A 27537-nucleotide genomic window follows, 5' to 3' on the forward strand; every position below is an offset into this window, starting at 1 on the left:
ATTCTCACCTGGAATACTATAGGGCTGCAGTCACTGAACTAGTCCAGGGTATTGGGAGGGGCTAATTTCTGGGATGGGAAGGAGATTGAAGAGACCATAATGATGTGACCATATCCCAAAGTGGAAAAAGAATGTCATGAATTCCTAGAACTGAAAGGATTTCAGGAAGCCTCAAACGTGCCAGCTTTGGACAAATAATTGCAAGTTATTATTTACATAATCAGGGAACTGGTTGGGGAAACTAAATATCTCTAAAAATGATCAAAGCTGAACATTTTTCATCAATCTTTACATATGTCCACTTAACAAATGCTGAATTCTTGCTGGTCCCTGCCTTCATGCTTAATAAGATGGTTGGAAAAACAAACAAACAAACAAACACCCAAGATCATGCTTTTAAATGGCTTTATTCAGGTTTAGTACAAAATAAGTGCTCAACAAACGCTAACTGGTAGTATTAAGACATTAACTGATAACAGTAGCAACAGCAGCCACTGTCTTGAAGACACGTTGCTTTCTGCTTCAGAGACTATATATCCCAAGATGCTCTTTGCCTGGGTTCCGCCACCATTGCATTCTGGGGCTTGTAGTTCAGAAATGAGTGGCTGATGTCCCAGCGCGCAGGCGTAGTGGCGCTGATACCCGGAAGCGCCAGAAGCAGCTCCTAGGATGAGCTGGTGGCGGTGGCTGCAGCTGCTGCGGCGGCACTGACAGGACAGGAGCTCTATGCCTTTCCGGCTGCTCATCCAGCTTGGCCTCCTGTGCACGCTGCTGCCCCTGCACTATGGTGCGCCAGGCCCCGACGGCACTGCGCCCGACTCCGCTCACTACAGGTGAGGGGGGCCAGGATCTCGCCTTCCATAGTAGGGGAATGGGAAGCGCGCACTGTGTCCCTTCCCGTTCCTTCCATCCCAGGACCCGTGCCCTGACTTGCTTGGGTCCTCTAGGTGGGCCTTCGGTAGAAATCAGCTAGTGATTTCCACTTCCTGCCCTATTTCTTGTCCCTTTTCTCGCCTTTTTTGTTCCAACCCCACTACCTTATTTCTGGTCCCCGCCACCAGGGAGCGAGTCAAGGCCATGTTCTACCACGCCTACGACAGTTACCTGGAAAATGCGTTTCCCTACGACGAGCTGCGACCTCTCACCTGTGACGGACACGACACCTGGGGCAGGTAGTGCCAGCGGAGGGGCACGGGGGCGGCCGTGGTTTGACAATCCCCGTCCCCTGCGGGCGGGTCAGCTGGGTCTGGTGGCTTCATGATCTCTTCACCGGTTCTTGAAAGCTCCCAGCCGGGCTGCACTCCCCACAATGCAGACCAGCACCTCTAGCAGCGCAGAAACGTCCTGGATTAGCCCCAGCAGGCCAGGCCTGACCTGTGGACCCAGCCTGAGCGGTAGCAGGCACCAGCTACGAGGACTCGAGGACTCTGGCAAATTTCTGGAGTCATAGGATATTGGAGAAGGGTTCTAAGAGTCAAAAAACCCAACCCCTTATTATAGGTGGACAAACAGGTCTAGAAAAGGATGTGGGTCTCTCAAAACTTAACAGCCTCTGTATTTGATGCTCTCTAATAACTGAAACACACTTTCCCATTTTCCTCATATCACTGTTTCTTGTCATTGATAGTGTAGCTCCATATGTCACTTCCTTAACATCAGCTTCCCTAACCACTCCCAGTTCAAGACATTCTTACAAATCACCTATTTTCTTTGTAGCACTGCTCTGATACTGTCATTTTCACTTGTCTACTCGTCTGTCTTTATCATTTCCACTAGAATAAAAATCTATTGAGAGCTGGAATTCTCTGTCTTGTTCCTTGCTGAATGAGGAATTGTTGCATTAACTGAAGCTGACATTGATCGAACACTGTGCTAAGCATTTTACTGTGTCATCTTATTTAATTCTCTTAATACTCCTAGGAGTTAGATGCTGTTATCCTGTTTTACCAATACTTATAAATGATAACATCCCCTCCTATGCTAAGGACTAGAGAAGTTAATAAACTCAGAAATTGTGCTGATTTTCACTTTTTAGTTGGAACATAGAAAATACAAACGAATGAGTAATTCAAGAAGTACGAAATCATAAACAATAAATATCTCTCATACTTTAGAACTCCAACCACAGTTTCTTTCCTGTATATCCTTCCAGAAATATTCTTGGTTTATGTGTACATGTGTATCTTTTTAGAATTAACTTTTTAAAAAATATTTAATTATAGATGAACACACAATGTCTTTATTTATTTTCATGGGGTGCTGAGGATCGAACCCAGTGCCTCACACATGTGAGGCAAGCACTTTACCACTGAGCTAAAGTCCTGGTCCCTAGAATTAACTTTTGAATGGTGTATTTTCCATGTAATAGGACACCTCCATTTTAAGTGTGTAGTAACCACCATCACAGTCAAGATACAGAATGCTGCTGTCATCCCAGAAAGTTACCTTGTGTCCCTTTGTAGTTAATCCCTCTACTATCACTGACCCCAACAACAGCTAATCTGCTTTTTATTAGTACATCATTTTGAAATGCAGATGGAATCATACTATAACACTAGTTGTGTACATTGTCTTTTTTATTTAACAACACTGAGTATCTTTTTATTGGCACATAGACCTCCTAGTTTATCTTTTTGATAACTTCATACTTTTGTACTGTTTGTACCACAGTTTGTTTGTTTGTTTATTTATTTATTTTTGGTGGTGGGGATTGAACCCAGGGCCTTGTGCTTGCGAGACAAGCACTCTACCAACTGAACCATTCCCCCAGCCCCTGTACCATAGTTTAATTCATCACTCTTCAACTGGTGGACCTTGAGTTCTCTCTGGCCTTTCACTGTGCTAAACAGTACTGTCATGAACATTCTTAAACACCTATGTACACTGGGGCCAGGGTGAGGGGAACTCCTAGATGCAGAATTGCTGAAAACCCTGTGGTTTCAGGTGCAATCCTATACTGCCTCCCCATTGTAGTCAAGAATGTCAGAAAATATTGGAGATGTTTAATTACAGTTGAGCTATGTCAGCACGTTCTTTCATGCATTAAGAAGATTGAGGATCCTAGCAATTTTCCCTGTTGTAAGTGAAATAGGCAGAGGTACCACCATGACTCAGTTTGGGGGGATCTGTTCTGGGACAGCCAGATATCTGTGTTTGAATTTCTTTCCTTCTGGCCTTTTACAGTTTTTCTCTGACATTAATTGATGCTCTGGACACCTTGCTGGTAAGTATCTTGTCTATTTGTGTTCCTCTTCGCCATTGCACAACCAATTTCCTTCCTCTTTTGGCTGTTGGTAAAAAGTGACTTCCTCTCCTGGACTGTTCATCTCTGATTCTGAGTTATCAGACTCTGGCTACACACGTAGAATGGAGGGAATGAGTTCCAATTTATTCAGGTTCATTTATTTACCAAACATTTATAGAGGGTCTATGATGTAGGGGCCTATGATAGGCTTGTATAACTCTGTGAGGAATACAAGACCTTGACATTCTGCTTGTTTTTAGAAGTTTACATTCATCAGCCATGTCCAATGATAGTAAGGTAATAACAGAAACTAGTTACTGTGCTATGTGTAGGGCTTATGCTGAGTACCTTACATGAATTACCTTGGTTAATCCTTTCAACACCTCATGAGATAAGCACTTTTACTCCTTACAGAGGTAGAGTGCTCACCTAATGTGAGGGCTCTACCTCTGTAAGGAGTAAAAGTGCTTACCTCATGAGATGTTTAAAGGATTAACCAAGGTAATTCATGTAAAGTACTCACGCATGCTAGGCGAGCACTCTACCTCTGAGTCACAACCCCAGCCCAGCCTTACACAACTTAACGAGACCCTGCCTCAAAAGAGTAAAAAGAACTGGGGATGTAGCTCAATAGTAAAATGCCTTGAGTTCAATCCCTAGTAACAAAAAAATAAAAAATAAAAAGGCCACAAAAAAGGATTTAATAATTTTCCCCCTATATCATTATTTCTGGTTCTCTGTCACCTTTCTTATTTTTATATACTGAGTATTTATGTGATTGTGAACTCTACATAGATGTAATTTAACTTATTTTTTCACTTAATGTTAATTTATGTGCTTATCCATTTATGAACTATTTACTGAGGGCCAGTGGTGTACCCAGCACAGTGCTGAACTCTGGAGTTATCCTGGTGATGTTAAACACACATAGCCCCTGTGTCCCTAGTGTTTGTGATGTTAGCAAGGGAAACAAAAAAATCAAAGAATACCTTTAAAGAATGTATAATTACAAATTAAGGTGAGTGTTCTATAGGAAAGGTGCACAGTTCTATGAGTGATCATAACAAAATAACATGACCTAGATTGAGGTGGTTGGGAGAACTTCCCTGAGCAAGTGAGATGACACTTGGTTGAGATGTGAAGCAGGAGCAGGTATTGGCTGGGGGAGTGGGAGAGGAAGAGTGTTCTAGATGGAGGGAATACTCTGTGCAAAGGCCTTGTGGCAGGAGAGAGCATGGCAAGTACAGTGAATTGAAGGAAGGCTAGTAGGGCTGAGGTGTGGAGAGGAAAAGGAGGAAATAAAGTGAAGCTGGAGGGACAGATGGAGACCAGAGGGTGCAAAGTTTTCTTCACCGTGTTAAGGATTTTGATCTTTAATTTGAGAGCAAGGGTAAGCTCATGGAATTTCTTAAGTAGAAGGCAGGAAGTGGTGAGATTTCTGCCTTGAGATCACTGACTGCAATATGACAAACATTTGTCAAGTAATTGCATCATGAGCTGTGTTTGACGCTGTGGGGAGATTCAGGAATGAATGACTCTTTTGCCCATGCAAATATTTTATTCATGTGTAAATAAATAGATGCCCTAAGAGTTGGGTGGATAAAGTGCTTGGGATCTTTTAAAGGAAGGAGAAGTTAGAGGAGGAATTAAAGACTTCCTAAAGACATTTAGACAAGTAGAGATAGGTTGGACTTAGAAATGGGATGATATAGAAGCAAGTGATTTTTTGCAGAGGGAACAGCATGTCTGAAGTCAAGAAGTCGAGAAACAGTTGGTACAGTTTTACTGAAGTAGATAAGGCAGGCTATATGAAGATGAGCTGTGAGAGATGTGATCAGAAAGAAGGCTGGGTCCAAATCACAGACGATCTTGAATGCTGGGATGGTCAGGAGTGTTTTGTTTGCAAGTGACAGAAACCCGATTCAGACAGATTTAAACTGCAAAGTCCAGATACACCCTGGCCTCAGACCCAGGTGGACCCAGACATGAAAATGATGTCATTAGGAGTCTCTTTTTCCTTCTCTCATCTCTGCCTTCTTTGCTGTTGTGTTTCCAGGTTCTCTGTAAGCTGGCAGGATAGCTCCACTCACATCCCACTTGGTTAGGAAACTGTGTGGAAAGAACCCTCTCCCATGAATTCTAGGGACTGAGAGTTTATTCAGCTGGTTTAGATCACCTGCCTGTCACTGAACCAATCGCCTTGCTAAGGGATATGGTGATGTGGCTGGCCCAAGTCAGGTACCTACCCACTCCACAGCTGGGGACATGGGGTCAGTCTCTCCCATACCACAGGAGTGACTGTGGGAGAGGAGTAATTCTTTTTTTTTTTTTTTTTAAGAGAGAGAGAGAGAGAGAGACTTTTTAATATTTATTTTTTAGTTTTCGGTGGACATAACATCTTTATTTTATTTTTATGTGGTGCTGAGGATCAACCTAGCGCCCCGTGCATGCCAGGCGAGCGTGCTACCACTTGAGCCACATCCCCAGCCCCAGGAGTAATTCTTTAAGGGAAAATCAGGATATTGTTATCAGAATAAAAGGTTCCAAGATTGCATTTGGCTGTTGGGTTAAAGAAAGAAGTAAAAGGAAGTCTGGGGGCAATTTCTAGCATTGGGTCAGCCACCCAACTATATTGTTAGAGATCCAGGCTCTCTATAGCTTTCCACTTTACCATCATTCATTTATTGGCTTTCATTCTCATACTCTGTGCCTCAGGATGGACTCTAGCTGCCATGTCTCCAGAAATCTCTGCTTTCAAGACAGAGGCAGAGTGAGAGCCATGCCAGCTGTGACTGCCTATTATTATTAAGAAAACAAGCTTTCTCAAAGATGCCCCCAGTGGACTCTGTAAGAGTCAGAACTGACTGGATAGTATAGTCACCTCTAGTGGCAAAGGAGGCTGAGAAAGTGAGCATCTTGAGTTTCAACTTCTCCGGGGGTAGAGAAGTTTGGGGACCAACCTATAATGTTTTCCTCAAGGTTGAATGTGACAAGAGAGGGTTCAAAACAGATGCATACTGCAGTTGTCAGGCTAAGGCTTCCTTGCTAAATCTGCATTCTTTATGTTGTATCTATTTAAGTGGATATCTAATGGCTCTTGAATTGGTACCTGGGAATTTACTTAACTGGTCTCTCAATATTAGATTTCTGGGTGATTTCTAGCTCTCATTGTTCTTTACTCTGTCACCAGACTTAGGACAGAAACTGGAGGTCTTAATTGAATAAGCAAGGGCCACACCAGCATAAGATCCCAAATTTTGGCTGGGTCTGGTGACACGTGCCTTTAATTCCAGCAGGTTGAGAGGCTGAGGTAGAAGGATCACAAGTTTGAGACCAGCCTCAGCAACTTAGCAATGCCCTTAGCAACTTAGCGAGATTCTGTCTCAAAATAAAAAATATAAAGGACTGGGGGTATGGCTCAGTGGTTAAGCACCCCTGGGTTTAATCCCTGGTACCAAAAATGAAAGAAAGAAAGAGAGGGAGGGAGGGAAAAAGATCCCAAATTCTGAATCTAGCATCTTCAATGCCTTCATACCTGAGAGAGTCTCATGATCAAGTTTCTGTTTCCTTCCAGATTTTGGGGAATGTCTCCGAATTTCAAAGAGTGGTTGAAGTGCTCCAGGACAATGTGGACTTTGATATAGACGTGAATGCCTCCGTGTTTGAAACCAACATTCGAGGTGAGGGCTGCCTTTCAGGGTCTTTGGAAGAGAAGAGAGTATGGAGTTGCCTCTATGTAAACCAAGAGGTGGTAAGTAGGATCTTTAGGATCCACCTGGCCAGGACACTTGGCCAAAACCAGTGACTTGATAGAGCTCTTCTGCCTCCTGGAGGGTGGTGGTTTGTATGTAGAGAATGTTTTGGAATCCCTCTTTAGTTTCATACATGAAAATGAGCAGCAAATGGAGAAAAGACTAGAAGGAAATAGACCAGAATCACGTATGTAACTTTGATTTGGTACTATGTCCAGGCATAGTGGCGCATGCCATAATCCCAGCAACTCAGGAGGCTGAGACGGGAAGATCAGAAGTTCAAGGCCAGTCTCAGCAATTTAGTAAGGCCCTAAGCAACTTAGTGAGACCCTACCTTAAAATAAATAAAAAGGGTTGGGGATGTATCTCAGTGGCGAATCACCTCTGGGTTCAATCCCTAATACCAAAAAAAAAAAAAAAAAAGTAATCCCTGCCTTTCTTAGAGCTTATTTTCTGTCAAATAGAACTTCCTGTGCTGATAGTAATGTTTTCTTTTTTAAAAATTATTTTTTTAGTTGATGATGGGCCTTTATTTTTTATTTATTTATATGTGGTGCTGAGAATTGAACCCAGTGCCTCACATATACTAAGCTGGCGCTCTACCACTGAGCTACAACCCCAGCCCAATGGAGATGTTTTCTATCTGTGTTTTCTGATACAGTAGCCACTAACCACTGGGCTTTGTGTATTTGAAATGTATCTATTGCAACTGAGAAATTGAGTTTTCAATTTCATTTAATTTTTTGAATTTTTAAATTTTTTTTATGGTACCAGGGATTGAACTCAGGGGCACTCAACCACTGAGCCACATCCCTAGCCCCTATTTTGTATTTTATTTAGAGACAGGGCCTCACCGAGTTGCTTAAGGCCTCGCTTTTGCTGAGGCTGGCTTGGAACTTGCAATCCTCCTGCCTCAGCCTCCTGAGTCACTGAGAGTACAGGTGTGCACCACTGCCCCGGCTCAATTTCATTTACTTTTAATGAACTTAAATATCTTTAGTCACATGTGGTTAGTGACAATTGTATGGGATAGTGCATGTCAAGGACATTTATTTCCAAATTTGGCTGCCCATAAAAACCATTTGGGACCTTTTAAAAAGTTCACATGTCTAGAACCCACCTAAACTTAATGAATTGGGATCTCTGGGTTGGGTGCTAGAATCAGTATTTTAAGTAGACATCCAGTGATTCTTGCCAGGCTACTGCAGCCCTTATCTACTGTGACCTTCCAAACTACTAGTTTAACAGCTATCACCTCTGGATGACAGAATTATGGTTTTTTTCCTCCTTATTTGGTATATTTTCTGTAATGAAGCAGTGCATATGATACATAAAAGTTTTAAAAAGAGAAGAAAGTATGGGACTGCCTGGTATAAAATCCTGGTGTAAGAATCAGAGCTGAGTTTGATACTCTGCTTATTGCTGCATCTTACAACTTCTTAGCCCAATTTGTCATCTGTAAATGAAGATCATCCAACATTTTTTTGGTTGACATTTGCCTGGTGTACCTTTTTATATCCTTTTACTATCAATCTTTCTGTAGTTTTAGGATTAGATACATTTTTTTGTAAACAGCATAATATATTTTGTTTGTTTATCCATTCTAACAGTCTTTTAACCCAAGAATTTTATCCATTTACATTTATTGTATTTTTTGATGCATTGGTACTCATTTTTCTAGAATGTGCTATTTGCCCCATCTTCTCTGTTCCTTTTTTTCTCTCCTTTTTCATGCCTTCTATAGATTGACTTCCCCCCATTCCATTTTTTCTTATACTAATTTAGAAATTATGCATAACATCTAACTTTTTAAATAATGTTCCTAGCAAATATAAAAATCATAACTTGGTAAAATATAAAGTTAATGAAACTCTTTGTTCTCCCCCAGAATAATATAAAACCTGATTCTGAGGACACCCTGACCTTTGTTCTATATAGTTACATATTTTAGTCCTTTGGGTTTTTTTTTAGAGAGAATTTTTTTTTTTAATATTTATTTTTTTAGTTTTCGGCGGACACAACATCTTTGTTTGTATGTGGTGCTGAGGATCGAACCCGGGCCGCACGCATTCCAGGCGAGCGCGCTACCGCTTGAGCCACATCCCCAGCCCCTAGTTCTTTGTTTTAAACCCTCTGAATATTGTTATTGTTGTTCTCTACAGTTGATTTCTTATATGTTCATCACTGTTTTCACCATCTTTCCTTCTCATATCTTAGGACTTAACATCTGTGATCCCTTATCTTCTAACATACTTTCTTTAGAATTCCCATTAGTGCAGCCATGTCCTTGGCAAACTTTATCACCTACTGTATACATTAAAATGTCTTTATTTCCCTGCCTTTGTTTGGTCTTTAGGGGATATTTTTGCTGGTTATTTTCTCTTAGCACTTTGAAGCCATTTTTCCTGATTTCATCATCATCAAGAAATAACCTGTCAGTACTACTCATTATTTTGTTTTAGATAATCTGTTTTTCTTTTTTCACTTTCACTTCCCCCTTCTTAATTTTTTTTAAATTTTGAAAACCTTCAAATATAGATAAAAAGTAGAGAAAATAGTACAATGAAATGACAAACCTATCACCCATATTTTATCTATATGATATGGACTCTGGTTGCTTTTAAGAGCTTTTATTTCTTAGGTGTTTTGCAATGTTAGCATGATGTAAATAAATGTGAATTTCTTTTTATCATCTTTGTTGGGATTTTTGAGTCTGAGAATTGCTGTTGTTTCTTTGAGAAATTTTTTAACTATTTTCTCTTCAAATAATGCCCCTCCCCTTTTCTCTCCATCTTTTTTAGAAACTCCTACTAGATATACTTTACTATATTTTCCAAGTCCCTTTTTATGTTTTAGGGAACATTTTGTCTTTTTTTTTTTTGGTCAAACTTGTGATCCTCTTGCCTCAGTCTCCTTAGTCATTGGGATTAAGGGCATAAATTACCACATCTGGCAACATTGTGTATCTTCATATTGCATTTTGGATAATTTTTTTGGTCTGTCTTCAAGTCCACTAATTTTCTCTTTAGCTATATAGTATCTGCCATTAAACCTAACCTGTGATTTTTAATCCAATTATTATATTTTTAGGTCCTTTTAAAACAAATTTCTTTATTCCAATGTGTTATATATGACAGCAGAATGCATCACAATTCATATTATACATATAGAGCACAATATTTCATATCTCTGATTGCATACAAAGTATATTCACACCATTTGTATATTCATACATGTACTTAGGGTAATGATGTCCACCTCATTCCACCATCTTTTTTACACCTCTTTCCCCTACCTTGGTCCTTTTAAAAATATAAAATGGTCATTTTTAGTATTTGTGTATTTATGTCTTCCAACCTCCTTTATTTCTTTAAGTATATTGCATGCAATTATTTTGTGTTTTATGTCTGATAATTCCAATATATGAAGTGTTGGTGGGTCTTGTTCTGCTGTCATTTCTTCTGGCTGTTATTTATAATGCTTTATATATTTTGTGATTTTTAAGTTTGATTTATTACATTTCATTCTATGTTCATTTCCTAGACTTTATCTGTAGGATTCTTAGAGGCCTGGGATGAATGTGGGTTCTTCCAGATATAGTTTTTGTTGATTTCTCCCATTTGGCTGGAGTCACTACCTACCAAAACTCACATTATGCTACAGGTTTGAAGTTTTCTAGACTGTCCAGTTAGTGTGACTTCAAATTGTAAAACTATGAGTACCAGATTTCACTGGGGTTTTTATGTTTGTTTGTTTTTTCTTTAAAAATTTCCCCTTTCTTTTATTTGGCACCTTCATCTAATTTTCCTGTATAACTAGGAAAGGTATGCAGGGTCTATTTTTAATTCATCCTTACACACATCTTTCAGATCACAACTATATGTGGGGACCTTTTATCTGACTCCCACTTTGGCCAGGTCCTGCCTTTGTCTTCCGTTCTCCTTCTGTCAGGAGGGGAAGACTGAAGCTCAATGTCAGAGCTTAGTCAGAGGGTCATTCATTATATCTATTTAGCCATATTTCTAGACACAAAAGATCTTTGTGTCTTTTCGTGAGTCCTAAATATTGCATAATAAATCAAAATAGATAAATTAATGAATTAATGGATAAGTGAAGATAATAAATACTTTTTTCTCATTGTGCTAGGTGTAACAGGCAGTTGGGAGACTGAATGACAAAGTAGAATGAGCTTAGACTTTGGAATCAGGCAGACATGGCCTTATATCCTACTAGATGGGTGGCCTAGGCAAAGTCACTTTGCCTATCTGAATCTTAATATCTTCATCTGAAGAAGGGATGACAGTACACTGTTCTTGGTACATAGTAGGAACTTCAAAAGATGACCCTTGTTTCCGTGACCCACCAAGAGAAGAAACTGTAAACTTCACATGTGGGACTAGAGGATAGACTCATTGACTAGGTGGCCCTAATTCCTTCTAGACTATCCAGTTAGTGTGACTTCACATTGTAAAACTATGAGTACCAGATTTCACTGGAGTTTTTATGTTTTGTTTTGTTTTTCTTTAAAAATTTCCCCTTTCTTTTACTTGGCACCAAGATTCGAGGCATCTAATTTTCCTATGTAACTAGGAAAAGTATGTAGGGTCTATTTTTAATTCATCCTTACACACATCTTTCAGATCACAACTTTATGTGGGGACCTTTTATCTGACTCACCCCAGCAGAGTGGTGAGGTTTAATTCGCACAAGAGAAAGAGTTGTCCTCTGTCCTGTAACACTTGCATTTTGTGCCGTCTATAGTGGTAGGAGGACTCCTGTCTGCTCATCTATTGTCCAAGAAGGCTGGGGTGGAAGTGGAGGCCGGATGGCCCTGTTCTGGACCTCTCTTGAGAATGGCCGAGGACGCAGCCCGAAAACTCCTCCCAGGTAAGACCACACAGCGATGGGGGAGACATGAAGTCCAGTACACCCCACTTCCCTTGTTGGAGATGAGAGTGGTAATGCTGATTCGTGTCCTAGTGTTTTTTTTACTCAAATACTCTATATCCCAACTCCTGAGCATCTACCGTAGAAATCAGGAGCTTTCTGAGTGTTTTAAGGGCTTGCTGGGGTTCTGGCTCAGGATGGATGATCTGACCTCATTACAGTCTGCAGGCATGGGCTTAAGGCCAGCCTGGCTGATAAATGGTTTTTAACCCTTATTTTGAGCCAGCCCTTTCACCCCCTTCCAGGCCCATATGCTTCTGAAATAACAGAGTTCTGGGTAAGAGTCATGGTCTGAGCATTAGAAGCCATGGGTTCTAGATGGGCTCTGCCAGCTAACAGTTTGACCAGGCTGTCCTTCCTCTCCATGGTACAGTTTCCCCTCTGTCTGGAAGTCATCATTCTTGCCTCCCTACCACACTGGATTTCGGGGAGGCCAAAATGAGATCAGATGGCAGAAAGTGCTTGGAGAACCTTAAACACTAAAACGAGAGGGATTTGTTTTGTGGCTATGCTGTGTCCAGGGCTGCAGGCCAAGCCTCAGTGTTTGGGTCCAGTGGGGCAGCCACACTGGGCTCAGCAGTGTCAGCTGGACACTGTGTTCCTTTCTGGGCGTAGTAGAAGTCTAAGGACTGTTCACACCCAAACACATCACAGTGTCCTTTCCGCCAGCTCCTAGGCCGTCTCATTTGTCCCTTGCTTGCAACAGTTGCTTGCCTCTCATGCTTGAGAGGGTGAGCTGGATTTGCGTCTCACTCGTGGCCCATGGCTCACCGCCGGAGTGTCTCCTCGCAAACATCATGTCCTGTGTGATTCATCCCTAGAGAAAGCTGCCTTGTTGCCTTTTTTTCCCTTGTCATTTAAAAATTTTTGCATTGAGAAATATACCTATTAAAAAAATTGAGTAATTATAAAGAAAGCACTGCTATATCTACACTTCAACTCAAGAAGAAGGGTTTTGTTACTTTCTTTTTAATACTTCCTTCCTTTTCTAAAATATTTCTTTGGGTCCTTTTTGCTTGTGACTCTCATTCTCCCTGCTTGCTGCTTGTGCCTGCCAGAAAACAAGTTTCTTGTCTATAACAAAGTTGCTGGACCCTGTCAACTTTGTTCACAGTTTGGTGACCCAAGGCTGCTGCTCTGAAGTTGTTTGACCTTCTGGCCTGGAGAGGAAATCTCTGCCTTGGGCTGGTTTTCAAGTTCTTGCCTTGAATCAGAAGGCACAGGGTGGGGTGGGCAGAGCATTGGGCTGGAGCTGTTGGGGAAGTCTGGGCAGGCATTCCCAGCCCAGCTCTGTTTGATTTTCCGTGTGATCTTTGGCTGAATCACTTCTTTACAGGTGTGATTTTCCCCACCTGTAAATTTGAGGGTCAGACTCTATCAGTGGGTTTTATGTTTCTGTTTTTGAGGATTGAGGATTGAACACAGGGGTGCTTTGCCACTGAGCTATATCTCTATCCCCTTTTATTTTTAAATTTGGGATAGGGTCTCACTGAATTGCCAAGGCTGGCCTTAAACTTGTGATCATCCTGCCTCAGCCTCCTGAGTCACAGGGATTATGGGTGTGTGCTACCACAGCCGGTTCTTTCTTTTTTTAAAAAATAATTTTGTCCCTAAATTTTTTATTTAAGCAGGAATCTCAAACTGGTCCCTTTGGGACTTCTTAGCATCTACTGACCCTACTGACCCTGTTTCATTTGGTCAGAGTGGTGTTTTAAAAAGTTTATGAGTGGCTTCTATTGGGGCATGCCCTTGTCCATGTGACACAAGCCCCACTATTCTCTATAGCTTAAACCTTGCCTGTTTTACACTGAGTTACCTGCCTGGCCTTGGAATACACAGTGGAAAAAATAAATAAATAAAGTAAAAGTAGATCTGCTGTAGCTGAAGTGAGATATGTGGAGTGTGGCAGCCTGAGCACAGTTTACTCCATGCCCGCATCACAGGCAGGAGCCCCGGGGTTGGGGCAGAACAGTGTTTGACAGCATCTGGGGTAAGTGTCTGCTAAGGGCCCCTCAGTTGTGACATTTGTCCTTCTCCCATTCATACGCTAGCAGATCACCTGCGAGAAAAAGAAGGAAGTGCAGGCTGAGGTCTCAAGCTTCAGGCCTGTATCAAAACCATCCCTACCTACTTGCTCTTGTCTGAGTCACAAATCTGATTATTTAGCCTTTCAGACCCCCACTGGCATGCCCTATGGAACGGTGAACCTGCTGCATGGCGTGAACCCTGGAGAGACCCCTGTCACCTGTACAGCAGGGATCGGGACCTTCATTGTGGAATTTGCCACCCTGAGCAGCCTCACTGGTGACCCTGTGTTTGAAGATGTGGCCAGAGTAGCCCTGATGCGCCTCTGGGAGAGCCGGTCAGATATCGGGCTGGTAGGTCTGCTGCTGCCCTTCCTTTGTGAGTCAAGTCTGCCAATTTAAGACCCCCTACCCCTCCGTTTACAAGGTCTCTGAGCAACAAGTTATAGTCAAGTCAGAGGAAAATTAGGATAACCCTGGGAATGGCCCAGGACTTGGGCTTAGGACATCAAAAGTAGACCAAAACTGCCATTCATATTGTGGCTCAGAAGGGAAGACAGCCTGAAAGCATATCTTCTGCCTGGGAGCAGGGGCTGTGTTAAGCTTAAGCCTTTGAACTTCTCTGATTTCTAGGGAGCCATATGCTTCATGCCCCTGGCTTAATTAGTGGTCATAGATCATCAGCTCATCTAGCTCTTATTTTTAGTGTCTATCTATATTTGTAAAATTGTGTTTCTTAGAATACCAATGTTAAGAAATATTGAATGATTGCTCTGTTAAAAATTTTTTTAAAAGGTTCCTGTTCAATTAAGTTGACCAGTTATAAGAAAAACACATTTCTTCCTTTACATGATTCTTAAATATGATTCTTTATGTGATTCTTCCTTTATGTGATTCTTAAATATGGTACCCTCTTTTGGGAAAGTAATAATGAACATGAGCAGAATGAAGATTATGGAATCCAGGGGTAAAGTAACTGATTTGACTTCACATTTCCCAAATTATTTGACCCCAGGACTTCCCTTTCCCCTCCCATTCCACTTAACACAGGGAAATTTAACACACTTTGGATCAGATGACTACTAACGTAGTTTTCAGCTCCTTAACAGGATATTCTAGTGAACCTAACAATAATTGAGCCAAAGCTATCCAAGAAATAACACTGGATTTAGACAGAACTAGATTCAAGCCCTGGCCTTGCTAAATTGAAACTCTGTGACCCTGAGCAAGTCGTTTAACCTTTCTGGTCCTCAGTTACTTCAGCAGTAAGTTAATGTATTAGTGTCTGCTTTGCTGAGTCATTGTGATTTCTAAAGACTGTATTTGAAAGTGATTAAAGTATAAGTTATGAAAAGTTTGATGCTAAGTCAGCTTGAAAAATGGAGTTTATTTGACTAAACTTCACAAATCCCTTAGGAAGGTACCATTCTGGAGACCTAGAGTAACTGCCTTAGTCTAACACAGGCAGCATTTCTCCAGCCCTGGGACCATAGTGAATTCTTTTTATTTCTGTGCACGTTGACCTGTCTTCACGCAGCCATCACCCATGTCCCTTTGCTGGCGGGCCTTTACTGGTGCTTGGAGCCTGCTTTGCTTGCCTTGGCTGAAAGTACCGGAACTTAATGCTACCCTGGAGCAGTTCTCAACCAGTGACTGCTACTGATGGAAGTTTGTGGATAAACATTCCATTCCACCCCCTCCTGCCTTTGGGTGAGATCACTCCAAGGCACATACATGCTCTACACTGAATCCCAGAGCTCCCCAGAAGGACTGAGCTCCAGTTCCCATGAGGAAACTTGCTCCATCGTTCAGCCCTTGTGGGCTGCATCCCCTTTCCTGACTCCTTTGCTCTCTCTTTCCTTCTCTGCTGATATTTTCAGGGACTCACATCATATCAACTGTTTTCATTCTCCCTTTCTGAGGGTCTGCCCCAGGAGGATCCAAACGCGGAATACATAGTAATTTCTTTTTAATTGAATATCTGATAAAGTTATTACTTCCAGGAGCATCTGAGTTATATGAAAAACACATTTCTTCCTTTAAATCTTTTAATATTTATTTTAAAAATATTTTACAGTTACATGGCTCAAAATTCAAAGGATCCAGCCAGGTACCATGGTGCAGGCCTGTAATCCCAAGCAGCTCTAGAGGTTCAGGCAAGAGGATTGTGAGTTCAAAGCCAGCCTCAGAAATTTACTGAGGCGCTAAACAACTCAGTGCGACCCTGTCTCTAATAAAATATAAAATAGGGCTAGGGATGTGGCTCAGAGGTTGAGTGCTCCTGAGTTCAATCCCCGGTACCCAGAAAAAAAAATTCAAAGGATCCAATAAAAGTACCCAGTGACATTGATAAAGTTCCCTCTGACCCCTGTCCTCCAGCTATCCAGTTCCTTTTCTTCCTGAGTTAATTTATGGAAATATATGAAGAATGTGTCATGTCTTTAGACACATTCTTCATATATTTCCATAAATATGGAAATATTTATGGAATCAAAGGCCAAGTGCTCTGAAGTCTGACACAGATTGTGAGAACAGCAAGTTCTCATCTCTCACTCACTCTGGGCAGGGCATAAACACTCCAAATTATTTTTCCTTTTAATTTTTGCCCAGTGTATATAATTACATCCTCATAAATGTGCATGAGATGTCTCTCCACTGTCCAGATGTGCAGGACGTCTGGCCATGTTTCAGCTTTGTCGCCTTCCCCTATAACCTCTGTGTCTCCAAGAAGTGCTGAGGTGCCCACCTTGCGTCTCACTGGGCACTCAGGAGTAGATATAGCCTTCTTTGGTGTTAGGTCCTCCCTTGGAACCATGTGTTTCTCTCCCAGGTTGGCAACCACATTGATGTGCTCACTGGCAAATGGGTGGCCCAGGACGCAGGCATTGGGGCTGGTGTGGATTCCTACTTTGAGTACCTGGTGAAAGGAGCCATCCTGCTTCAGGATAAGAAGCTCATGGCCATGTTCCTAGGTAAAAGGGGCAGGGTAAGAGGGCTTTTTCCTGTCTTTTCCTGTTGATGTGTGGTTTATTTGTAAACTTTCAATTAATTATTCCCAAGTGCCTACAAAATCAATTCAGAATGCCTGAGTGTGCACTTGAAGGCACTGTGGACTTAGACCTTCCACTTGCTGCCCGGTGCACCTGCTCGTGCCTGCCTGCTTGCTTTCTCTCTCTCTCTTTCTCTCTCTCTCTGTTTGTCTCTGTCTCTGTCTCTCTCTCTCTCTTTCTTTCTTTTTTGTCTCAGGGATTGAAACCAGGGGTGCTTAACTACTGAGCCATATCCCCAGCCCTTTTTTATATTTCATTAGGGCCTCACTAAGTTGCTGAGGCTGGCTTTGAACTCATGATCCTCCTGCCTCAGCCTCCTGATCTGCTGGGGTTACACCATGCCTGATTCCTTATGCCTACTTACAAGAACCATGCTGTTCTCTATACATGTCCCAGATGTCTTATCCCCTGGCCATTATACATACTGTTTCCTTGGCCTGGATACTTTTCCTATCCTCATATCTCCAAATTCTATTCACCCTTCAAAGCCCAGCTTAAATATCACCTTGCCCATGAAACAGTTTGACCCTTTCTCAGAATACAAAGACTTAAGCATCTTTCCTGTAGTTAGCTTTCATCAACAATTACAAGTCTGTTCAGTACAGAGCCCATGCCTTTTTCATCTTTGTTTCCCCCAGACCTTTGCATAAGACAAGTTAAGAGATGATTCCCTGCTGAATAAGTGCATTTACCTTCCAGGTCCTTAGCCACTAATAATAATGATCTTGGGGAATTCTTGGGCACCTAGTAATAACTACTATAGCTACTGTTCATTTGTTCAGCAAGTATTTATTGGGTACCATTAATGTGCCAAGCACAGTGTCATGCTCTGAACGTGTCTATTTCACTTAATCCTTACATCAGTCTTTTAGGTTATCTCATATATTTGCATATGTATTTGGCACTTTGTTCATTTAGATAATATTTGTTGTGCATATTTATTATGCACCCTCTTAGTGTTGGGGATTCTACAGTGAACAAAACAAAGTCCTAGGGCTTATGGATTTACAATCTAGGGAAGGAGTAAAAGTTCAATTTCCCACTGGATGTCAGCTCCATGTGAGCTGGAGTTTGTCTTGTTTACCACTGCACACCTAGTAGGTACTTAATATTTTAGTGAATAAATGACTGGAAAATCCTACAATGTTTGTAACATTTCTTTCCCAGTTTTAACAGATAGTAAAACTGAGGCTAAGCAGCGAAAGTTTGCCCAAGGTCACAACTAGCATGTGGTAAAGCCAGACCTGGAATTTGAGCCTGGATATTTGACTCTAGAATCTGTGCTTCTTTCTAGTCTGTTTGCCTTACTGCATCTTTGTCCCCATTGAGGCTAAGCCATCATACGATCTCTCCAAGTGTAAGTCCACACTTCCATTGTCTAGACTGCCTTTTGTCTTCCTAATCACCCATTTTCTGTGGTGCAGAGTATAACAAAGCCATTCGGAATTACACCCGCTTCGATGACTGGTACCTGTGGGTGCAGATGTACAAGGGAACTGTGTCCATGCCGGTCTTCCAGTCCTTGGAGGCCTACTGGCCTGGTCTTCAGGTAGGAATGGTCAAAGATGGTGGTCATTTTTCTGTAGAATGACAAAGCAAGCTCATTTGATACATATTAAATGTGCTCCTTAGGTTGCTTGACTACATTTTTTATGGGGAGTGTGTGGGGATGAAATAGAAACCTAGAGTGAATTACAGAGGTACACAATTCTGCCAAGCTGAATTTTCCAAGGGGAGCATGAAGGTGCCAGGAACTGAACTTCAAGGTTGCATGTCTTACCGGCTACAGTCATGTAGGCAGTGTCTTTCCAAGCCAGTAACAGCCATTTCTCCAGTGGGCAGTTCTGTCAGGTATCTTTCCTTGATAGTGGGCCTGATCATGGTTGTTCTTGACAGTCTGATAGAGTTGCTGCTGGAAGGGCATTGAATCTACCCACTAGGTATGCCAAGATATTACCTGTACCAAAATGGTTTATAGTCTAGGTGGATTTGATTTTTTTTTTATTTAAGAAAGATAATAATGCAATAAATGGTAGTAATTTGAAAAGCACACAAGGGAATATGGTGAAAAGTAAATGTTGAGCCCTTACCCCACTACCCCTGTTCTGTTTTCTATGAATCCTTCCAGAAATCCATAGACATCAATATGTGTACATTTATATCCCCCTTTTTCTTTAAATAGATAGAAACATGTTATATTCTTTGGTACTTATATCTTGTAGATCATTTTTTATTGATACGTATGAATCAGTTTTACTTTATTTTTTAAACAGTGGTAAATATTCCATTGAATAGATAGACTGTGATTTATTCTTCATATATTTTGAATGGATGCATTATACTTGTATATAATGTTGGCCTTTACTGTTAAATATTCATACTGCTAAACTGTGATTCTTTTTTTTTAATATTTATTTATTTTTTAGGTGTAGATGGACACAACACAATGCCTTTGCTTGACTACATTTTTTATGGGGAGTATGTGGGGATAAAATAGTAGCTGGCAATAAATGTTTCACAAAATGAAAAAAAAGTAGTTTAAAGATGTTAAATTTGTTATATTTAGCAATTTTTTAAAAAATGAGATAGGATTGCTATGTTGTCCAAGCTGGCCATGAACTTCTAGGCTGAAATGTTCGCCTCATCTCAGCCTCCCCAATACCTGGGACTATAGGAATACACCACTGTGCCTGGCTTTACTTAGCAAATATTTGAATGCCTACTGTCTTTCAGCCATGTCCTTGTGAAGTTTGTGAGGGGTAGACACAAAGAAAAAATTAAACACACATACAGTAATACCTTGCAATGTAGGAAACAAAAAAGAAGCTGAGGTAGAGGATACCATCCCTGACAGGGATGTGCTTTAGATAGGTGCCTCTGAAGCAAAGATGCTTAAGTTCATACTTGAAGAGCAAAGAAATCAGGTTGGGGCATGACGTTCCAGGACAAGGAAAGGTCATGTGTAAAGGTCACAAGGTAGGAAATAGTTGGGTGTTTATCAGAAACAAAAATGCAATATGGCCACAGTCCAGGGAAGAAAAGTTTAGTCACTGGAAGGTCAGCAGTGACCAGATTGTGCAGGACCTTGAGGGCCCTAGGGAGGTATCTTGGCTTTATGCTAAGCCTAGGGGAAGCCCTGATGATTATTCTTGACTATTTTGGTGAGCCTGGATTAAGGAGGGGCAGTGGTAGGATCAGGGAGGAGGCCTTTGAGTTCATCCCATTCAGTGTGAGATGCTGTGACCAGGTGATAGCTCTGGAGATAAGGGCAAGTCTCAATGTTTTGGAGATGGAATTAGCAAGAGCTACTGAGGAATGGATGTGAGGAAGGAGGGAGGAGCCCAAGATGACCACCAAGTTTTTGATCAGGGTAATGGGTAGACAGTGGTGCTATTTAGTAAGAAGAGACAGAAGCAGGAGTAGGGAGACAAATGGGGAAAAGTGAGGGAACCAAGATTTATTTGGGAAATGGCAAGTTTGTTCTATCTATGAAACAGCCAAGGGAGATGTCAACATCAGCTATTTTTCTGTGAACTCATAGTAATATTAGCTACTTAGCAATAGCTAGGGAAATTACAAATTCCCATATCTTCTCACCCAGCAGTCCTAGTTTTGAAAATTAATCTTACAGATGCACTTTGCATATATTTTAAATGACATATGTACAGAGGTATTTATTGCAGCAATTGATTGTTACAGCACATGGCAAAAGATTGGACCAAGCCAAATGGCTATTAATAAGGAAATGATTACACTTTGGTCTAAGAAATAGAATATGAGGAGCTGGGGTTGTGATTCAGTGGTAGAGTGCTTGCCTAGCATGTGTGAGGTGCTGAATTAGATTCTCAACATTGCATATAAATAAATGAATAAAATAAAGGTGTGTCAACATCTGAAAAAAGAAAAAGAAATAGAATATGATGCAACTGTATAGATATGAGGAGGGCACTCTCTATGTACTTGCCTGAAAAAATCAGGATACATTGTTAAATAAATAAAGGAAGGTGTAAAATAGTATGCCTAATTTAGGCTATTTTTAGTGATGGGAAAATAACATGCTCATTTTTGCTTATGTTTGCATAAAGAAACTCTGGAAAGTTATATAAGAAACTAATCAGAATGGTCATCTGTTGGGCTGTGGGGTGAGGGTGAAAGCACAGCCAAATTTTTCCTTCAGAATTTTGAACCAGCTGTCAAAATAAAAACTGCTGGTAGCTAACATTGACTGTGAAGGTTCAGGGACTTAATACATAATCTCAGTTCTTCCCAACAATGCATGAGGTAAGTATTGAATTTTACATCTTACAGATGAGGCTCAGAAAAGTTAACTGTCTAGCTCAGGACTACAACGATAGTCAACAGCAGACTCAGGGTTTGATTGATGGCTTTTTTTGCCCCAAAGACTTTACTGTGTCTTTTCCCTGAGCTTGGTTATATGTGGAGTTTTGTCTATGGGTTCTTAGGCTGGCATTTGCCTACCTGATCACTAGGTCTCTCCCACAGAGCCTCATTGGGGACATTGACAATGCTATGAGGACCTTCCTCAACTACTACACTGTATGGAAGCAGTTTGGGGGACTCCCAGAATTCTACAACATCCCTCAGGGATACACAGTGGATAAACGAGAGGGCTACCCACTTCGGCCAGGTGAGTAGATCTCTGGCCCATGGTAAGGTCTGGTTCCTCACACCCTAATCCCTCACAAACTTTTGCAAGGCTATTTTTTTTTTTCCCCATTTGATCCAGCATCTCTGGGTGGTTTTCCTACTAGGCATTATTCATCCCCATATTTTCAGGTATAGACACCCATAAGAATGCTGAAATGGTTTGTCCAAGGCTAAGTGCAGAAGCTGGGACTAAACCCAAGTTTCTCCTGGGCTCTTCCAAGCTTAGGGGAATAGTGAGAGGGAAAATGCCAGATTGTCTCCTTTGGAGCTTCTGCCATCAGGATTTCAGAAGCCCATGCAAACTTCCCAAATCAGTGGGTTGGGCAAATTATGCTTCCATAGTACAGAATGGTAAAACTTTGGGATGGACCTCAGTATCATGTAGTCTTGTCCCACTCTCATTTGGCAGCTCAGGATCAAGGAAGAGACCACACACACTGGACATTGTCTTAAGTTTCTTGACATTTCTAATGTCCTCTGATTCACTACAGGAAAGGTCAACACTTAGGAGGGAGGGAAAGGGGGACAGAGGCAGGAAGCTTAGTCAGCACAGTCATTCCCACCCCAGTGCAGGTTACCTTAACATCATCTTAGGTGCTTCCCACCTGAATTGCCTTTGAGCCATGGAACAGGACTTCCTAGTGCTTCTTCCCGTTCTGCCTTCCTCTGCCCCAGTTTCTTCCTCCTCTAAACAAAGTGATTATTGTAGGACCTTGGGACAGTGCAGAAGGAGTGAAACAGCAGTTGTAAAGGGCAAATCAGTCACTTTGGAATCCTCAGAAGTTGCTGTCCTTGGTATTTCTCATGCATTTGTTGCCATGGCTTTATTTATTTATTTATTATTTTAAGAGAAAGTATCCATCATATCTAGCATTCCCTATAGAAGAAATTATCAGAGTTTGGGCCTAATGTAAAATGTAAACTTGTGCAATCTTAGGGTTAGAGGAATCTGAGAGGTCTTCTAATTGAAATCCTCCTGCAGTAGCCCTGTCAAGTTATTATCTAATCTTTTCTTAGTTACCACCAAGGACAGGAAGCTCACTACATACAGACTCACCCTGTTCCATTTGCAGGACAGGCTGGCAGGAAGGCATCAGTGGAAAATAAGGCACCACTGCCAGGAATCCAGGAGGGCCTCAGGCCAGTCGCCCTTCCTTCCCCAAAACAATAGCACATGGGAGATAAGATAGAACCTTGTAACTAGACTGGCCAATGCATTGCACTCTGGTGCATACCTATGATCGCCAATGTGGAAGCACAGAGCCCAGCCTAATGGCCTCTGAAGGCCTTAACCTCCTATACAGGCCAAATCTAAGTGTCAGACAGTTACCCTTCTCCAGAGTTGTCTGGGTGATGTACAGAAAGGTAAAGCAATAGCTAGCGTTACTTAGATCCATGTGTGAGGAAGAGGAAACAAGAATGGCCCTGATCCAGCCAGGTGCTGGAAGCAGAAGGGAGGCCTCTCATGAGAACACTGTCTTTTCAGTCTGAGTGTTCATTGTCCAGTAAGTGTGCCCTATCCGTATTGTAGAATATAAGCAATTGGATTAGCAGTTGTCTCCATGTGGGGGGGAGGGAAATGTATGAGAGAACTGGGGAGTGGGCAGTTCTGATGAGCTCAGGAGGAAACAGGAAGGGAGAAGATCAGGGAGATATTGGTGGAGGAGGAAAAGTAGTTCTTTCCTCTAAGAAAAATTGGTGACTAAGTAGAAAAGCATATTGAGCTATAGTTTCTACCCACTGAGGCCATCCTCAGTGAAAAGTAAAATCTTTCTTTTCTAAAATAGTTGTTCAGGTATCTGAAAACAATAAACACATTTTCCTGAGTTTCTACCCCGTCAACCCCTAGAATAAATATTCTCATATGGATCCTTTGTTGGCCAATATCTGTCTCAAAATAGAGCTCCTGTCTGAACATACACTCCTGTTGTCAGGTAGGATAGGGCAAGACTGTCACCTTGGGCACAGTGAATCAGGGACTACATCTTTGGTAGGTTGAGGTTGGTGCTTAAATATTTTAATTTTCATCCTTTTATCTGTCTTGACTTAGCAAGGGCCTCAGAATAACAGGCTCATACTCTTCTTTTAAAATTTAGGGTTAGGTTGGGCTGTGAGCAACAGAAAGAAATAGCTTAATCAAGATATAATTTCAGCCAGGTATGGTGGCACATGCCTGTGATCCCAGCAACTCGGGAGGCTGAGGCAAGAGCATTGTGGGTTCAAAGCCAGCCTCTGCAAAAAGGGAGGCACTAAGCAACTCAGTGAGACCCTGTCTCTAAAAATACAAAATAGGGCTGGGGATGTGGCTCAGTGGTCGAGTGCCTCTGAGATCAATCCCCAGTACCAAAAAAAAAAAAAAAAAAAAAAACTTTCATTCTCTTTTATATTCTGGTTATATATGACTCTCTATGTGGATGGGAGCCCATGGTCAGCCTTTGCTGGTCTCCACTGAGCTTCCAGCTTTGGGAGTATAAGCTCTCAGTAGATATCCCATGTTGCTCTTAGTTGGGGCCTTATATACAAAGAGAGAGGAGTAATCCTCTACTGCCTTTCCTGAGTGGGCCCCAAGCCATGCCTGCTCAGCTACTGGGTGAGGAAGTTCTGCTTTGGACTTTACAGAGCTCATTGAGAGTGCAATGTACCTGTATCGTGCCACGGGAGATCCTACCCTCTTAGAACTTGGGAGAGATGCTGTGGAGTCCATTGAAAAAATCAGCAAGGTGGAGTGCGGATTTGCAACAGTAAGTGCTTCCTGAGCCCAACAATTGGGAAATATTTCTTCTTGCTGCTATAGAGCCTCTTTAAGGGTGAAGCTTTGGGAGTGCTGGAACATTAGTACTGGAGGGGACCTTAAAGATGGACATAAACTAGTGAACAGAGGAGCTAAGAGCCTTGCTAATAATCATGCAGTTAGTAGAGGTGGAGCCAAGATTGGTTACCAGAGGCCTTGACCCTCTGCCCTTGGCATTCCCTCTGTACCCCCTCTGCACCAGAGATCCTTGCCTGTCTGAATAGGTTACTTTGTAATGTGAGTTTCTTGGAAAGTTTTCTTTTTCTTTTCTTTTTTTTTTTTTTTTTTGTACTCGGGATTGAACCCAGTGGCGCTTAATCACATCCCCAGACCTTTTTATTTTTTATTTTGAGACGGGAGTCTCACTAAGTTGCTTAGGGCCTCACTAAGTTGCTAAGACTGGCTTTGAACTTGTGACCCTCCTATGTCAGCCTCCTGAGTCTCTGGGATTACAGGAGTGTAATATTGTGCTGGACTTCCTGGAAAGTTTTCTGAGAGAGTTTATAAAATGGACTTTAAGAAGGAAAATCCATACTCTCATAGCTCTGTATCTAAACCTGGGGCCATTTAACAAAACAAGCCTGCTGATCTCACAGATACTTATTGGGTATCTTTTACTAGGCCCTAGGGTCATAGTGATACAGAAGGACTAGCTCCTACTCCTATGGAGCTTGCATTTTAGTAGGTAAAACAGTGAACATATCTGTGAGACACTAAGGCCAATGTTGGCTAGAGTGGAGTGAACAAGGAGGAAAGTGGGTCCATAGAAGGTCCCAAAGGAAGACATGGACCATATCACAGCAAACCTCACACGAGCCATGGGAAAGAATTTGTATTTGGGTCAGTTTGGAAGGAGCCTTGGTAGGAGCAGGGCCATGATTAGATTGGCATTTTAGAACTATCGCTCTGACTGCTGTATGGAGAATGGATTAAAAGGGTCAAGGTTGAGAGCTGGGTCACATATCCTTATAGGACCCAAACAATCATTACAGACACATAAAGTTAGATGTTTAGGAAAATAGTCTGGAGAAAATTCCCTGAAAAGTATACAGAGTTTGTGTGAAGCTATAGGATTGAAAAATGCACATATATATTTTTTTGGCAAAATTTATAATGTAATTATATTCTGTAAGTAAAATGTGGATTCCCATTTTGAAAGAGAAGGTCTGTATGCTTAGGGAGAAAATAAAACAGTGATATGTTTTGGTTTCCATAGTGTTGTTTTGTGAAAAACCAGAAATAAGCCCATTGGGGTTTTCTTAGAAATGTTAGCCTTATTTCCATGTAAATAAGCCTCTTGGAGGTCTTCCAGGGTGCATGATGGGAAAAGGCATCTGATCTTGTCAAACAGGGCAAGAAAATAAGTCTTGGTGCATATATCCCTAGAGTCAGGTTTTTTGCGTAAGATTGTTGTCCACTGAGAATTAAATTTTGTTTAGCCAGGCACAGTGACACATGCCTGTAATCCCAGCAGCTTGGGAAACTGAGGCAGGAGGATCATGAGTTCAAAGCCAGCCCCAGCAACATAACAAGGCCCTAAGCAACTCAGGGAGACCCTGTCTCTAAATAAAAATACAAAATAGGGCTGGGGATGTTGCTCAGTGGTTGAGTGCCCCAAAGTTCAATCCCTGGTATCAAAAAGAAAAAAAAAAAAAAGAGTTTTGTTTAAATACATCGCTAATTCTGAGAAGCTAAAAAAATATGTTCATAGCAAGTCATCTTACTCATCTATGACTGTAAACTCGTTGAAATTTTCTAAAATAGTCTCTTTGTTATTGACAATAGCAAAAACTTGGTACCCACGGTGATGCCCAGCAAGGGAAGATCTAAGTAAATGATGAGACATTTTAACAATGAGATATTATGCCAGGGCAGGATATAGGACATTAGAGATTATTCTGTCATGTAAGAACATGGGAGAGAGACCTTTCCAGGGAGGTAGTATCTGAGCAGACTTGAAGGAAGTAAGGGAGCTAGTTAAACCTAGTGGGAAGAGTATTTTTTTTAAAATATTTTTTTTAATTGTAGATGGACACTATATCCTTATTTTATTTATTTTTATGTGGTGCTAACGATTGAACCCAGTGCCTCACACATGTGAGTCAAGTCTCTACCATTGAGCTACAACCCCAGACCAAGAGTATTTTTTTATTAAATCTCATACCTAACATGAAGGACCTGGTAGCCATGGTAAGGCTTGGGTTTTTAACCTGCATGAAGTGAGGTATCAGCAGAGGGTTATGAAAAGAGGAGTCGCAGGTAAGACTCATGATACAAGTATACTGTAGGGTAAGGATGGAAGCGGGGAGCAGTTGGAAGCTATTGTGATAATCCAGGTGAGAGGAGTGGGCAGCTTGGAAAAGCTAAGTGAGTCACGTAAAGGCTCTCAGCTGCTTAGTGGCCCAGTAGAAATTCTTAAAGAGGGTCCCATGACCCTTACTGCCAAACTGTGATGCTGTCTGACTTGCTTCCTTCTCCCACGTGGCAGATCAAAGATCTTCGAGACCACAAACTAGACAACCGCATGGAGTCCTTCTTCCTGGCTGAGACTGTGAAATACCTCTACCTTCTGTTTGACCCCACCAACTTCATCCACAACAATGGCTCCACCTTTGATGCTGTGATAACCCCCTATGGGGAGTGCATCCTGGGGGCTGGAGGCTACATCTTCAACACAGAAGCCCACCCCATTGACCCCGCTGCCCTGCACTGCTGCCGGAGGCTGAAGGAGGAGCAGTGGGAAGTGGAAGACTTGATGAGAGAATTCTACTCTCTCAAACGGAATAGGTCAAGATTTCGGAAAAAGAGGATGAATTCAGGGAGCTGGGAACCCCCAGAAAGGCCAGGAACCTTCTCCTCACCTGAAAACCATGACCAGGCAAGGGAGAAGAAAGTTGGCAAGCAGAAAATCTCACTTCTCAGCTGCCCTAGTCAGCCTTTTACCTCCAAGTTGGCCTTGCTGGGACAGGTTTTCCTAGATTCATCATAACCACTGGATGATTTTTTTATTTTATTTTTTTTTGAAACTAAACTATAGTAATAAATCTGATTTTGGCTATTA

General features: G+C 41.7%; 1 protein-coding gene across 1 annotated transcript; it reads left to right on the forward strand.

Annotated features, from left to right (window-relative positions):
* Positions 1–594: 594 nt before the first annotated feature.
* Positions 595–27537, forward strand: Edem2 (ER degradation enhancing alpha-mannosidase like protein 2). Its single transcript, XM_015481368.1, has 11 exons — positions 595–833; positions 1062–1172; positions 3184–3223; positions 6819–6924; positions 11758–11883; positions 14110–14321; positions 16798–16939; positions 18442–18566; positions 21521–21665; positions 24305–24426; positions 26965–27537. Exons 1-11 carry the CDS (start codon positions 727–729, stop codon positions 27463–27465), a joined length of 1737 nt encoding a protein of 578 aa, XP_015336854.1. The 5' UTR covers positions 595–726; the 3' UTR covers positions 27466–27537.

The sequence above is a fragment of the Marmota marmota genome, unplaced genomic scaffold (genome assembly GCF_001458135.2).
Source record: "Marmota marmota marmota unplaced genomic scaffold, marMar, whole genome shotgun sequence".
Taxonomy (NCBI): Eukaryota; Metazoa; Chordata; class Mammalia; order Rodentia; family Sciuridae; genus Marmota; species Marmota marmota.